General features: G+C 37.1%; 1 protein-coding gene across 2 annotated transcripts in view; it reads right to left on the reverse strand.

The window, feature by feature from the left end:
* ELAVL2 (ELAV like RNA binding protein 2) overlaps positions 1-16,219 on the reverse strand; it is a 171,849-nt gene that overhangs the window by 38,128 nt on the left and 117,502 nt on the right. For both annotated transcript variants that reach the window (XM_078152836.1, XM_020970044.2), the window contains exon 4: positions 3,334-3,437. In XM_078152836.1, the coding sequence (XP_078008962.1) occupies positions 3,334-3,437 (104 nt within the window). The remainder of the gene's footprint in view (positions 1-3,333; positions 3,438-16,219) is intronic.

Here is a 16,219-nt window from a genome sequence, read left to right on the forward strand (position 1 = left end):
TTTTTTTTTTTAAAGGGAGGAAGGGTTATGGGGATGAGACCAGACTTGTGGCTGAGATTTCATTGGGAAATAGAAAATAAAACTCCTGATGAGTTTGGTACTCTATCTGTACAGATCAGCACCTGCTCTGTAACTCATAGCAATGTATTTTGTATATAAGGTTCTATTAAAGCTCCATTTAAAATTTACAGATCTCTATAATATTCTTGTAAACTCTACTCTCTAACATAATCAGAAAACAGAACATACTGGTTTAACTAAATAGCTTAATGAAAAGATTTTGTATATGGATTACCAATTGTCAAAACTGGAAATAAAATAAGCTAGCTTAACACAAACCGTATGCAATATCGTACAATTTGTCTAATGACTCAGAAAGCCTTTCCAAATTTTACAATGAATCAGGTCATCATTATGGACATAAATCAATATACTATATGTAAATATATACAACGAACTCTAGTTGAGGACACTGCAGATAATGGAATGTCAGATATATCCATTTTTACCGTATTGCAACAGGCAATTTATCATATGCCCAGCACTGTGCTAAAAACAGAAAAGATATAGTCTCAATTTTGAGGACTTTATAATCCAATAGGAGATAAGGCTAGTTATCTGGTTAATAAAAGTTACAGAAATAGACATTACATAATTTTTCACTAAATTGCACAGTACAGACTACAAGTACTATCAGATTTTAAAGACAGCACAAAGATGAGTTGAAGTGATAGACAAAGGCTTAAGGGAAGAGATGAGACTTGAGCTGGCCCCTCAAGTATGGGAAAAAATCAGATCAATGAAGATGAATAGGGAGGTCTTTCTAGACAGCAGGCACAGCATGACCACAGAAGCAGGAATTAATGTGGTATATGGCCAGAAGATTGTGAAGAGACTTAACTGCACCAAAACGTTAGCATTTTAAGAGTATTAGAAAGTAAGGTTGGATACACAATAAAGGGATATTGGGGAAAAGAAGAGGGAAAGAATGGCAAGGGGAGAGGATTTGAAGTTAGGAGCTTAGACAGTATGGTAAGCACTATGGAAATATTATAGATTCTTGGGTAAGCAAGTAGCATAATGAAAGTGATGTTTTAGAAAGATAAGTCTAATTACAATAAGCCAGATGGATTGGAGGGCAGGGAAGAAAAATTTATGGAAGGATACCCTCGGGATCTAAAAGACAACACAGCTTCCAGAAAGTACTGAGAATCAAGGAATAGACTGGGCACTGAAAGAAGAAAATCTGGCTCGATATTTTGTTTTAAAAGAGAAAAAACTACAAATCATCTCTAATTGAAACCAAAAATTTGAAAAAAATAAACACACAAATAAAATATCATATAGGATTGGAAAGTGGTTGTGCTTTTCCTCCCAAAGAAATCTGGGCCAAATTGGGGGTACCAGCTGTTATCTGATATTTTTGCAAGAATTGAATGGGGGAAGGGAGAGCAAGAACAGCTTGTTGTTACTTCCTCCTTTGTCTCAGAAAATCAAAAAGGAAATAACAGATTCAGAATGTAAAAGTCACTAGTCATTATTATCCTTTATTCTACTCCTTCAGCCTTAGATTCTTTTTCTTCACCTGTTGTAGAGGCTGAGTCCAACTAGGGATAAAACCTTTAGTCATAGTCAGTGAAAAGTACCTCACAACAATAGCTTGTCTCTTGTTCTTTGTAGTTTTGCCTCCCCTCCCCCACCATCACGCCCTGTTCTTCCAACACTCCTCACTTTCTCCCCCCTACTACTACTTCCAGTCAGGTCATCTAGTAAAGTTGGGCTATCTGGAGAAGTATAACTAATGAGACACGGATTTTCTTGGAAAAGAAATAGGGAAAAGGTTCACCCTTCCACTTTTACCTACCTCATTCCATTCACTTATTTACTCAAGATTGTAGGAGGCAAACTACAGTAACAGAAGTTTCCAGAAAGCAATGATGGAACCAAGGATAGAAAGAAGAGAAGAAGCCATGTACACATCTAGAAACATTATGCTTTTCGTCTGTTGTATTTGTGTTGTGTTTGTGTACGTACAAGTGCATGTGCATGCATGTATGTATACTATGAGTACACCTAGATGTGCTACTACACATTCTGATCTTTTTATATAGTATCACAGAATGCACACAAAAATATGAGTAATTAGAGAAGCCACTACAAACTTAAAAGTCAATATAGAATGATTTCTTAATTTTCAGGTAAGAAAAAATTTTAGGTAAAAAAAAAAAATTCTGGGTAAGTGTTCTGGTGCATATACAATTCTCCTCTATAGAAGTGGTTGGTTTTTAGTTGAAGGTTGAATCTCTCCACAAGGCAAAATCCTTAAACTCCTGGAGGCCTTCAGGCCCTGGATATTCATTTGCAAGTTTTAACAGGCTATTCCTATTTGATTGGATAGACCTTCTAGGTGATTTAAAAAAAAATTAATACTATTATTATTAGGCAATATAAAGTATATAAAATGGCAAAATAACATATAGACTAACAAATACTTTTAATGGTCCTGAGGGAAGCAACTTCAAGTGCTGATAAAGTAGGTTCCAAAAACCTGAATGAAAACAAGCAGAAGCTCATTCCAAATACCTAACAAAACCATAAAAAACTTCCAGAAAAAGAACTATTGCCATTCCTTTGCATCTCATCTCTCCTTTTCACTTATTACTGCCTTGGCTGTAGACTAACTTACTAACTCTGGAAGCAAAGGCTCTTTCTCCATCTTAAAAAGAGAGAATCTATGTTATCTACAGACTAGAGAGCTTCTTATGCTACACAACAGAGTCAGCTTTCAGAGACTTACAAAAATGTGGAATTGTGTTGTTATCCCAAGCATTCCAAAGCTAAAAGAACACATACCATTGACATATGAATGGAAAAAATTAAGTGGGGAAGCCCTCAAAATTCACTTAACCAAAAGCAACTGGATTTGCAAAGGGAAAAATGATTTTGTTTTGTTTTTTTAAGTTATCAGGCAAAAAAGTATCATAAGGGAAGACCTATACTTAAGTTTCTCTATGATGTTTACTGTAAGCAAATCTCAATTACCACTCATTAATAAAGGTAAATGTAGCACTTGTGAAGGATTGATTTCTCTTTCCCACTTCAAGTTTACCTATGGCACTAAAAAAAAAAAAAGAAAGAAAAGAAAAGAAAAGAAGAAAAAAGAAGCCTTAACAGTTAGAAATAGGCAGAGACCAGATTAACTATAACCAACTTCAAATACATACCCACCCCACACACCCCCATCAGATTTTTTGTTTTGTTTTAGTACTTAAAAAAACCAACCTATAAAGCTCCAATCAGCTACAAAAATTGACAGAAAAAACACAAACATACTTTTATTGTTTTGGTTTGAAGTCTCAATCCATTCAGCGTGTTGATAGCTTTTTCTGCATCCTTAGGGTCAATGTAGTTCACAAAGCCATACCCCAAGCTCTGCCCTAATAAAGGGAGGGGAAAAAGAAGACACACATTAGTTCCACGGAGCTGCCAGGCACTAACTCAAAGTCTGGTGTATAGTTTTGCTTATTGGGCACTAGCACCAATCCATCTGTGTCAAAAATAAATCCCTCTATAATATCATTCCTGAAATTAATGCTTTTATGATCTTCCAAAGCTTTTCAGCTCCTGTCATGTAAGTTAAAGTGAGAGACAAAGAAAAATAGAGAGAGTATGTCAGTTCTAGAAGAGAAAAATTATGTAGATTCATAAAGAACCTGCTCCTAGGGCCACTGATCTGGAGCTTGAAGGGACTTTCAAAGCCACTTAGCTCAACTCTCACATTTTTACAAATAAGCGGACCCTAGGAGGTTAGATCTCTTCCACTGTCAGACAGGCAGGATTTAAATCCAGGTCCTCTGACTCCGAAGCCAGTGTGCATTCCACTTTATATAAGGTTAGCTAGTTATACAATCATTCATCTTTTAATACAATAGGCATTTATTTAATGTCTACTACAGGCCAATCACTGTGATAGGGGTTTGTGGATATGGACACAAAGACAGGCAAGGTGCAGCTCACAAAACATGCTTAGTGCAGGTTGCATGTAAGTGAGAAGGAATGTTCCTCGTTTCTTTAATAGATATGGGGCATAGTGGATGATCTGACCCTCCCACAAGGTTTTATATTAGGCAAGTTCAAGGTCTACTGTAGAAGAAGGAAGAGAGAAATGAGTGCTTACTATAGCAAGGAAAAGAAGCTGCTCAGTGTTTGAAATCCTTTCCAAAGCAGTCATTTTGCATATATCCAACTTTCAGTCTTGGTTCAGGGATACTACTAGTTTCCTAATCTGAAGGGGGTGGGGGAACAGCCCAAATGGGGTAAAGTGGAACTGAAAATCTGATCCTAAGAATCTTTACTTTTGAAATGACAAAAAACATTATTAAGACTGTTTGAGAAATGCTTCATCCCTTTATCCTAAAGGGATTGAAAAACGACAGTTTATCCAAGACTAAATAAGAGAAGTATTAATCAGAACAAGGACAAAAGCAAAGTTCAATTACCTGGAACACAGTAGGTACACAATAATAATAGCTGCATAGTGCTTTAAGGTTTACAAAATTATGGCTGTGTATGTGTGTATATGTACTATATGTATATACGTACATATATATAAAACCTTATTTGAAAAATACAAATAACCTGTGAAATAGATGGCATTATCCCCATTTTACAAATGAGTAACTGAGGCTTAGAAAATGATTTGATCAGGGTCCTGATGGGGTTGGGATCTAGACCCCAGAAAGGAAAAACCCTGGATTTTTCCATATGGCCAAATCTCTGGAGTTAGCCTGAGGCTATAAATCCCATCCACTAGCCTTTTATTGTGGCTATGCCTTGTCTCCAATTCTCTGTTACCCTTAACCTAGCCTAGCCCTCCATTGTCTTACCTCTTATGCCTCCCCCTCTCCCCTCCTCCACCCCCCAAGCCACTTTCCACCCCTATTCTTAGCTAGGCCCCGTTCTCCCTTGGCCACATGGTCCAGGTCCCTGGTCCCCCCACAGTCCCTGCAGACTACTTGGCCACTCCTAGATCTCTCCCCACAGTTTTTCTGTATATAAGGTCCATCTTGTAAGGTGCTCAGATTCTTAAAGTCTAGCCAATAGCTCACTAACATTCAGATTCCTTAAGAGTCTGGCCAATACGAGGATGTTCTAATAAACCTTGTCTTTGGCTCAAAGAAGGCTTGGGTCAAACTCTTTTGGGCAGGACCTGCATGTTGTGATTTTGGGGTCCCAGCACTCCTAAACCTCAACAGTCCCATAGATAATACCTAAAACAGAATTTTTAACTTGAGTCTCCTCAGCTCAAAGTCCATCACTCTATCCACTGGTAAAGGTGAGCTATTACTAATGTCATCAAAATCGGGGGTGAGTGGAGAAGGAGAACTTTTACCTTCTCCACTCTAGCCAGTCAATTCCTGCCTCACGACTCAGGACCAGTCACCTCCATTAGTGCCCACCATGGGGAGCAGAGGACCTTCTCCTTCTGGATCCTTATCTCTGATGGAAATATCCCAGAGTTCCACTCCCACTCCACTTTATCTCTTAAATATACTATCTTCTTGTTAAGGGACTTTCCTGTCATTATTCCTGAAGATCCCCTGGACCTTGCCAGCTGTCCTGCTTCCTACCCCTCCATACTACTCTTTTTCCACCTACCATGAACTGAACATAAACATCTTTTCTAGGTTGTCTCCCCCAATTAGAACATGAAATCCTCAAAAGCAGGGGCTGTTTTGATTTTGGGTTTTTTATCTCTCAGTTACATTGTGTTTAATAAATGCATTTCCACTACCGATGATCTCCTTGCTGCTTCTTGAACGACACAATACATATCTCTTGGCTCTGGGTATTTTCATTGGCTATTAACTGTGCCTCTAGAATTCTCTCCTCTCCTTATTTTCATTTTCCCTGGCTTTCTTCAACTTCAAGCCCCAGCTAAAACACCACCTTCTACAGGAAGCCTTTCTCAATCCCTCTTAATTCTAGTACCTTTCATCTGTTGATTACTTATTTCTCTTTTATATAACTGGTTTGTACATAGTTGTTTGCGTATTGTCTCTCCCATTAGATTGTGAGCTCCTCAAGGGTAGGGACTATGTTTTCATCTTCGTATCCCCAGAGCTTACAATAGTGCCTAGTACGTGGTAGGCACTTCATAAATGTTTACTGACTGATTGCATACAAAATTTAAAACAACAATTCTCTTTGGGGAGATATCACACACTAAAAGAATCTGTAATGTGCTGTTAACAAATTTATCCCTTTTAGGTTAAGTATTTTTTTTTCCTTCTAAAATGAAGCTAATGGACTCAGGACATGACTTAAAGAAGTACATCTTAAAAGTATGTGACCAACTCCTTTAAAAAATAAGTTTCGGGGCAGCTAGGTGGTACAGTGGATAGAGTACCAGCACTGGAGTCAGGAGGACCCGAGTTCAAATCCAGCCTCAGACACGTAATACTTCCTAGCTGTGTGACTCTGGGCACACAACCCAATTGCCTCCCCCCCTCCACACACAGAGAGTTTCAATTTAACTATTATTCTAAATACAAAAGTGCTATGAAGCAAGCTTATTCATCCTCAGTATACAATACTCAATCTATAGAACCAAACAAGTAAATATCAACTAAATGCTATGGGGGAAGGCAGAAATGAAAATGTATTACTTTGACTTATATGACAAATTATTCAAATATCCATTCTAACCAAAAACAGACTAATTCCATTTATTAATGGCCCTCTTATTTCATCCACAAATTCTACACAACAGTAGAAACCTTTAAATTTATTCTAATCCTTCTTTATTAATGAGTCCTTGTCTTTCTAGAGACCTTTTTCTTCCCATGCTGCACATAATACCAACCAGGTGAAAGAACCATATAACATTTATGGCAATGGCAAAGACAGACCTTTTAGCAGCCAATGAAATATTACAGCTCCCGCTACTCTCAAGTGTCACAGAAAACTCATGAGTGGGCAAAAGAATTTTATTTCAGGATACCATATATTACAGTGTATAAAAGTTGACCTTTTAAGGTTTAAAAAAAATCTTACTCAAAATTGGGGTCAATTTTTATATTCCATATGTTGGCAGTTCATGCCTTCCCTCCCACGCTCCTACAAGCAGCTGCTCAGGGTCAATGATTATTCTACCCCAAAGCAACAGCACCAACTCCCCTGCCAGGTAGGGCTGATTTCTGTCCATTAAAAGCTAATTAAGTAGTGTAGCTGGTGAAGTGGCTAAGCAAAATAGGGTCATTCAAATCAACCTACACACCAAGTCAATGACACATCCCACATTATTCATTGCCTATGTGTATATAAAAACAGTGAAATCTTTTTATCTCAATTCAATTAACTAACTTTTAATATTCTGGTACACCCAAGCTAGCATAAAATAATATAGAGATATACACCAACAGAACATACTGCATATAAATCTGAACCCAGAAATCTAAGTCAGTTTAGACTCAAGACAATTCTTAAGAAAACACAGTCTATGTGATAATGCAGAGGATTGACCAGATGCTTTCCATTCATACAGCTAACAAAAGGCAAAGCAAGTTAAGCCTTAGTGTTCTGGTATTTACAATAGATATTTTAAAGGATCTCAAAAGCCTAGCCAAGTGCCCCTGTGATAAGTAGGCTGTGAATTGAGTGTAGGACAATTTGAATTGATAAGAGTTAATTAGCACTTTCTAGTGGGTACCAAAGTAGGTACTAGAATCCCCTTCTCAGAAGGTCTTTAAAAAAAGCATACATTCTGATTTGTTTAGGAAGGTGGATCAGATCATTTTGGATTTTGCAATTTAAGCTTATTAAAACTTGAATAATGATCCTTGACTTTTTTTACATAGCACTTTAACGTTTCCAAAATTTGAAATATCTCATTTGAGATATTCCAACAACCTAGATAGGTAGAGGGAACTTCAGGTATGATTATCTCCATTGTTCAGAGGTACGAAGTCTGATGTTATTTTACTTGCCCTAAACACACACAGCTATTAAGTGTCAGGATGAAGTGTGAACCTAGGGTTTTTCCAATTGATTCTATATCCAGCACTCTATCCACTGAACCACTGCCCCTCTAAAACAATATGACAATAAAACTAACTGCCAAAAACATGTTTTTTCTGGCAGGATTCTGCTGTTGTTTTTAAATCAGAGCAAGAACATTGAATTTTGCATCAAGGAGTGCCTGAACTCTAATGCCAGCTCTGCCATGTGATACCTGCGAAATCTTGAGCAAAGTGACCTCCCCTGGACCTTGGTTTCCTCATCAGCAAAAAGGAAGGGGTTAGACTAGATCAGGGGTCATTACAGCCTCAAGTCCACATGTGGACTTCTAGGTCCTCGGTGCAGCCTTTTGACTGAGTACAAGTTTCACAGAACAAATCCCCTCAATAAAAGGATTTGTTCTGTAAAACTTGGGCTCAGTCAAAAGGCCACACTTGAGAACTAGAGAGCCACCCCTGGACTAGATGATCTTTCAAGGTCCTTCCAAACTCTAAATCTATGATATGATCAACTCTCGAGAGAAGAAACACACTGGATACAAAACAGTAATGACAGAGCACCATCAAGATTTATGGTAGGTTAAACTATAAACTCTTCTGTTTTGCTTTTGAAAGCCTTTCATAGCTTCACCTCAACCCCAATGTACACATTTCCCTTCATGCACGATATAATTTGGTCAAAACTGGTTAAAATCTATAACTTACCTCGATATCTCCTATCTCTTTGCCTTTGTCATACCAGCTGGTTATCTGCTATATTCACTCCCTTTTCATCTCCAGATCACAGAATTCCTTGATTCCTTTAGGACTGAGCTCCCCCACCTTCTACAGGAAGACTTTCTTGCTCCCCAACCTTGGCATTTAATTTTCATATAATGTATATACTTACATTTGTACACATTGTCTCCTTTAACAGAATATAATCTTCCTAAGGGCAAAGACTATTTAATTTTTTTTATCTTTTTTCCCATCACCTAGCATAGTACCATTCAGTCAGTTTTCTATCATCTATCTGCATCACCTACATGATACTTGCTCCCACTCTCTATATTACCATCTTCTCCTGTGTCCCTGCCCTTTGCCTACTAGGAAATGTTCTGGAGGCAAGATTAACCTAAGCAAAATATAATAAAAGGATTAAAGCTGCTTAAAGTAAAGACTTCATTCTAAAATCAGAGTAGGACCATGTTATAAGCTTTGGTTTTGGAGGGAAGTGGTTGAGGGAATGGGAATACCAGTACCTGCATGGGCTGTCTAGTGAGAATCACCATGTACATATTGTATATACACAACAAGAATGTGCTGAAGTACTGGGCATTTTCCTATAACACTTTCTGGATTAGTAATTGATTTAGTTATAGGGAATAGGCACTAAATATAATTTCACTGTTATAGGGAACTAACTCCTGGGTAAGAAGCTTAACAATGCAACTTTCCTGCTTCATTTGCTCTAACTTTTAAAAATGATCCAGATGAAAAAAATGTCTTGTATCTATGCAGGCCAGAACCTACTCTATAACTTCCAGCCTCAGAAATATATAGAAAGCTAAATGGCAAGTGACTTGCTCTGAGACATACATGTACTATGTGCCTGGGGCAGAATTTGAACCCAGGCTCTCCTTGGCATTATGGTACCTCTCTTAGAATTACATTCCCGGGGGCAGACAGGTAGAGCAGTGAATAAAGTTCCGGCCTTGGAATCAGGAGGCCCCGAGTTCAAATCTGACCTCAGACACTTGACACTTATTACTTGTGACATTGGGCAAGTCACTTAACCCCAAATGCCTCACAAAAAAAGTTACATATTCCTTCTCAGTCCATGTCACTTCTTCCACTCTCATCAGCAGATCTAGCTCCTAGATATGCACAGTCATAGAACTTAATCCTAGATAGGGCCAGAGAGATGTTCTGATCTGAGCTCCTCCTTTCACAAGCAAAACAACTGATGTGTTATATATGGCTCTGAACAAGTCATTTGAACTAAGCAGAAGCAGAATTCTCATCCAGGTCCTCTGATGCTCTTTCCACTATAGCTACCACCTCACAACATAGTTCTAAAATTTTAAGTTACTACACTGTCCAAATGCAATATGCCACACATAGAAAAAGAGTGGTCAGATGTGTTGTGAGTCTTCACAAATAATTGGCTTGATAAGGAAGGGTCTTCCTAACATTAGGTATTTCACAACCTAAAAATTCCAATTTTCACAATTATCATAATAAAATGAAATCTCAATTTAAAAATCATGTCCTATTTGGAATTTGATAGATTTACATAAATCTGTTTCACAGATTTACAAGTATGAATTATGAGGTGTCAGCATGTAATTTTGTTTTAAGTGCTTTTTCACTAATATAATTGAGTCTGCTGAGACTATTCAAATACAGTCAATGAAAAACGCAGGTAGTGAATTTTATAAAACCTGATAATTGAATTAACAATAAAAAGTGTCTACACTGACTGATTTGTATCTATTATTTCATTTAAAGAAGTAGTGATGTTTCAAGAGATAGAAAGGTACAAAGCAACATTTATTTTTTTAAAAATACCTCTCTATTCCTAGAAACAGGTCACCACAACATTCTCTCTCTGACTGGCAGGTTCTCCTGAGTTCTTCAGGTAGACACAGGAAAATGAGACCTTGTGAGAAAAGAAAAAATTTAAGCATTTCTGTGTTTTCAACACTGTGAGCCTGAACAAAAAGCACAGGCATCCGATTTTGAATTATCTTTATTTCAGGGAATTTCCCTGTTTTCTCCTCCTCTTCCATTTTTTTTTAAAAAGACTCTTTTTTCCCTCATCACACTGTTCAATTCTCATTCCTCAATTCCACTGTGTGTCTACAGACTATTAAGTTCCTAACACTTCAGATGGAATTCTGTTCTTGAGCATTCATTGTGCTTCTCTAGTCAGAAAAGCTGTGTGAAATCGTTTCTCCCTTCCAGCCTCAAGCACCAGAAACAAAAGAGGGCATATTAAAAACAGATCTAATCTGTAATGAAGCCAATCAGGCACAATGTTTACACCAAGGGGTCTAGTTAGGGAGAGGACCTTAGAATAAGAGTGGTATAAAGTACTCAGTATTCCTTTCTACAGTATTCAGTAAACAAATCTTAAATATTCAGTTCCTGCCAACTTTAATTCCTTTCCTTCTGTAAATACAGTATGCCATTTTTAGAAAGTCATCCATATTAAAAAAAGGCAAGCTATGAATATGGGTCTCTGTATTTTCTTCTGATTGAGCAGGACAGATTCTCAGTTTGGGGAACAGGAAACCCTAGAAAGGAAAGTATAATAGGATAGCAGAAGAGTTTCCCCGAAAGCCTCTTAGGCATTTTAACAAGCTTCCACAGGACATTACCAGGGATTATAACAAGGATAGAAAATTCAACCTATCCATTCACATAATGCAGAAAACAGATGGCTCACTAAAGATCCCTTTCAAACCATGAAATTGGCATAAATAGAAAGGTATCTGGAACAGATTTTTTTAAGGACATTAGAAATTTATTTAAGCATATATTAATTTTGGTTGAAAATATAAGTTTTTGGTCAGCACAATATTTATAAATGAATACTAACTTATGATAAGCAAGTATCCATAACAGTCATGCATTTTCCATTCAAGTTAATTAGCTGTCCCCATTGATTACACAATAGCGCTGTATATTATCAACTTTATAGCAATGCAGTATGTATGACCTTGCATTAAGTTTGGGGAAACTGTGATTTCTCAATAGGTCCCAATTTGCAATCCACTTTAGGAAATCTTAAGTCTCCTTAGAAAAGCAGCACCAGACAGCACATCTCATTCCGTACAGGACAAGGTGAAACAGGGTAACTTGAAACTGAAACCTAAAGAAAAAAAACCAACCTAACACTAGAGAAGTAAATAAAATAAACTGTCTTACTACATAAACTTGTGACTAAAAACTACTTTTGAGATCTAATCTGGAAAAAAAAAAGGTGAAAGACAGATATGAAGGGATTCAAAGGTTATGGGTTTTAAGTCCACCCCCATCCTCCACCTCTCACTGAGAGGCAGCATGGTGGAGCAAAGAACATGGTGGATTGGGAATGAGGGGACACAGGTTTAAATCTCAGCTTTCTGCAAGTCCCTTTCCTTCTCTGGGACTCAGGTACCTCATCTGCAAGACCTCTTCCTTGTACCTAGCATCATAGGGTCTTCAAGAGACCAAACTTCTTACTATGTGGATTTTATATCATTCCTTTAAAAAATAAAAAATTCCATCATCAAAACCCAAGAGGTCTCCATGATAAGCTAAAGTCTAAACAGGTACATGAGGAGAGACCTTTTTTTTTTTTGAGGACAGACTCTTTTACTCAGGATAAACAGATTCTGACTTACTACACTTTAAATAATCACACTGCATGTGTGCGATATTATGCTTTATAATTCTCGAAGCACTTTCATTAACAATTTCACAAGTCCTTAAAAACAAATCTGGTGAGGCCAGCATCATCATCATTATTTTAGAGAAAAGGAAATGGAGACTCAAGCTAAATGTAGCAAGATCTTCTGAATTCTAGTCCAGTGCTAATCATACTATGCTTTATTCTTGCTAATCTGAAACAAATATTCTGGCCAAAAAAAAAAAATCTGTTGAAATATTCTAGTTTGTTTAGTGAATGCCCTTTAGTTTGTCATTAAAGGTGTTTTTTGCTACTTGCCTTTACCTCGAAATACTTAAAATCAAGGAGTTTATTTATGTTAACTCTACTGGGGATAGGGACAGAAAATAGAAGACTGTTCTTTAGTTCCTGAAATACTGAGTGCTGAGAAACAGGGGAAAATACACCAGCAACTGTGATAGTAAAAAAGGGCATCTGTTGCTGGCCTCTACCACCAACCAGGTCACCTTTCACAAAAAAAGAAAAGAATAAAGAACAACTAAGCAGCCATAGAACAGCAGGGCAGCTTCTAAACATGTTTTTTCTCTTCCTGCCAGTGACCTTTTTTTAAAATTCAGAACTGGCATGAAAAATCAAAGAAGCACTAAACATCATAATTATAACTTTACTACAGCAAAATGATTTCTCAGTTCATGTAACAAATCTATTTGGTTTGATGTGTCACACTAAATTACACAGTTGTGCCTAAAAATAGCTAAATGTCATTTGCAAAAATCAAACATGTCCAAATTTTCTGTAGAGCTCTAAACTCTTCCCTGTTTTTGTCCTGAAGAATGGGAAACACACTGACCATGAAATTCTACAGTACATTTACTTTATAAAGGAACTCCACTTAGAAATAAGTAAATTTACCTCTGCACATAAAATTTAAGGTTAGACCAACTGAAAGCCTTAGAAATCAAGAGGCTTCTTAACCAACAGCTTCCAACACAAAATCTGAAAAATTTATGGGAAATTCATTGCTCCCTGGGATGTGAATGTTTGTTTTTGGTTAACCAAAAACTGACAGACCAAAGCATAACTCCTAAGTATTTAAATGTTACCAGCTGAAATCACAATGCCCAAGGAATACCAAAGTTTAGGTCTATGTATCCACATCATTTATTAAGTGCCTACTACGTGCTAGGCACTAGTACAAAGGAGGAAACAATCCCTTCTTGCAATGAGCTTGCTCAGACATGAAAAATGTTACCTTTGATCGCATTACTCTTATTCCAGAACAGCAATTCATCAAACTTAGCCTTCTGCTCTTCATTCAGCATATCAAGCACAAGGTGTTGTACACATCAAGCGTTCACGCAATTTTAACATTCAAAAGCAAAACTATATCAATGTACATGGCTGTGATATCCCTAGATAAAAATCCCACTTTATTAAATAGATGAATTAGAGATGGATATCTGAAGTGAATTTAAAGAGAGCTAGCACTGCATAATACAGAGAGTCAACGATGGAGTCAGGAAGACCAGGGTTCATTCTGCCTGACACATTCTGGCTGTATGAGGTTTCATTTCAAAGGCAACTCTGTAACACCAAGTTAAAGATGAACTGCCTATCTGCATTGCTGGAGGAAGTTTTCATTGTTTGGAGTACTCTAAACTGAAAAAATTCCAGGTATGGGAATAGGAAGGAAAAAACAACATAAATTTAAAACAAGATAAATTTACACGAACTCCTTTTTTTTTTTGTAAGCACATAAAACAGTTTCTTATCTGGCCAAATCTTAGAGCCAACAGTGATTGCTAAGAGATGTTTGTTGATTGCTGTCAAAATTTTGTTTAAGATAAGCCATTCCTATCTTACCATCTAAAATATTCCAAAAGCTTTTGTGCACCTGATATTGTGCTACAAAATCTCCAAAATAAGATGGGCCCTTAAGGTGCTCGAAATTTTAACACTGAAACAAAGAGCAAGCATATTCGAAGCATCTGAAACAAGTTCTCACTTTAATGTCTGATAAAGTGAAGTCAGAGGTATTGTAGAACAAACATAGTAGGTTGCTGGAATAGAATTAATTAGATTCACTGGATTTTCAAATTTAATCAGGGTAGAATTAGAAAAATTAGTCTATTTCTTCCAATCAATTGTAAGATCTTCACAGTAGAATTTTAAGAACCAAGTTGGTTCTAAGAGACTGAAGAAAAAGGACTCATTCCAAGTATAGAAAGTAGGCTTATAAGCAGGAATAAGGTGGTCAAATAAAGGGATGAATGAACATTTATCTTCCTGAGAATAGCCAATGAGAAGAATGGGAAAACAGAAAATATCACAGTAAGATCTCGAGGATATCCTAATGAAGTCTAGACATAACACGTGAGGATTTTTAATATGTTACTGTGTTGCAAAAGGAAGCCACAATAAGGGATTAGGAAAGCAAAGCCATCCATATAGCATCCTCAAAGTACTAAACAAAGGCTGCTAACTTTGGCAGAAGCACTGAACACTGACTAGAGAGAACAGTCAGGGAATTCATCAAGCAGGAGGTTTGCAAGAATCCAGAATGTGACGAGGGTTATTGTAGTCTTCTACAAGTCTCCTGGCAGTTTCTACTCTCTAGATCATTGCATACTTTTACTCAAAGGCTAAGGGATCTTTTATAAGTGACCTCCATCCTATTTTATTACCTATCCCTGGCTGAATTCCAGACCCAAATCCTGATGTAATAAGGCAAGCATTTTTGTTTCAGCTCTTAGACTTCCCAGTCCCCATACTTCCCTAACTTTTGTTGGTAATATACTTCAAATTTAGATCAACTTCCCAACTTTTCTTCACCAAACTATGTTCCTCCAAACATCGGGGGCTTTAATTAAGAGACATCAACACCATTCTAGGAAGCCTGTTACATAAGATAAAATCCTACCATCAAATCCCTAGCTCTAAGTCCCAAAATGTTAGTACTCAATAGTAGCATATGTAAGCTACCATTTGCATGATAGCCAGCTTAATCTTCCCAATCAAATGATGAGTAACTGGAGGGAGAGAAGGAGAGAGAGGGGTTAAGGGGGAGTGGTGGAAGGGGGGGGATAAGGGAGAGGCCGGATAAGGGGAGAGAGAGGGAGATGGGGGAAAGAGAGGGAGAGACAGAGACCATGCCCTTAACATGCAGAAAGAATAATACAGTTGTCATCCATCCGTCAGTACTTGTTAAAGGGAGTTATAAGTACAACTCTTGGCTACAAAAAAAAATATGGATAAAGTTAAAGCTTCAACATAGACTCTTCATTACAAATACTCTGATATATCATCAGAGCACAAACTACGGAAGGATCTCTATCAAGCTATAAAAACTTTGAGTAAAAGTCTATTAACAGATGGTAACTCAAGGACCAGCTACAGAAGGACCTATTAAGCTAGAAAAAAAATTTTTTTTCAGTAGAAGTCTGATAACAGGCCATAACCCAAGGACCAGTTCTGACTTAAAAACAGGTTCAATAATAGTAATAAGTAGTTTTGCAGTTGATGTTGTTGTTGTTTTTTAATAGAGGGGAGGAAGGATGAGAATGGCTTCAATAACTCATGGAAGGACATTTACTAAGGAAAGGATTCGTGTGTGTGTGTGTGTGTGTGTGTGTGTACACACATATGCGCACATTGGCAGTTAGGAAAAATCTATAGAGACTCTGATTAATTATAAAATCATTCATAAAATAAAGTACACTGGATTACCAAGGAAACAAATTCTATTATAATTTAGCTACAAAGTTTTTTTTTTAAAAAACAAGGTCACAAACCCAAGATTAAGAACACATAGTAAGAGATGATAAGA

This window comes from Phascolarctos cinereus, unplaced genomic scaffold (genome assembly GCF_003287225.1).
Source record: "Phascolarctos cinereus isolate Bilbo 61053 unplaced genomic scaffold, phaCin_HiC Scaffold_4;HRSCAF=312, whole genome shotgun sequence".
Classification (NCBI taxonomy): Eukaryota; Metazoa; Chordata; class Mammalia; order Diprotodontia; family Phascolarctidae; genus Phascolarctos; species Phascolarctos cinereus.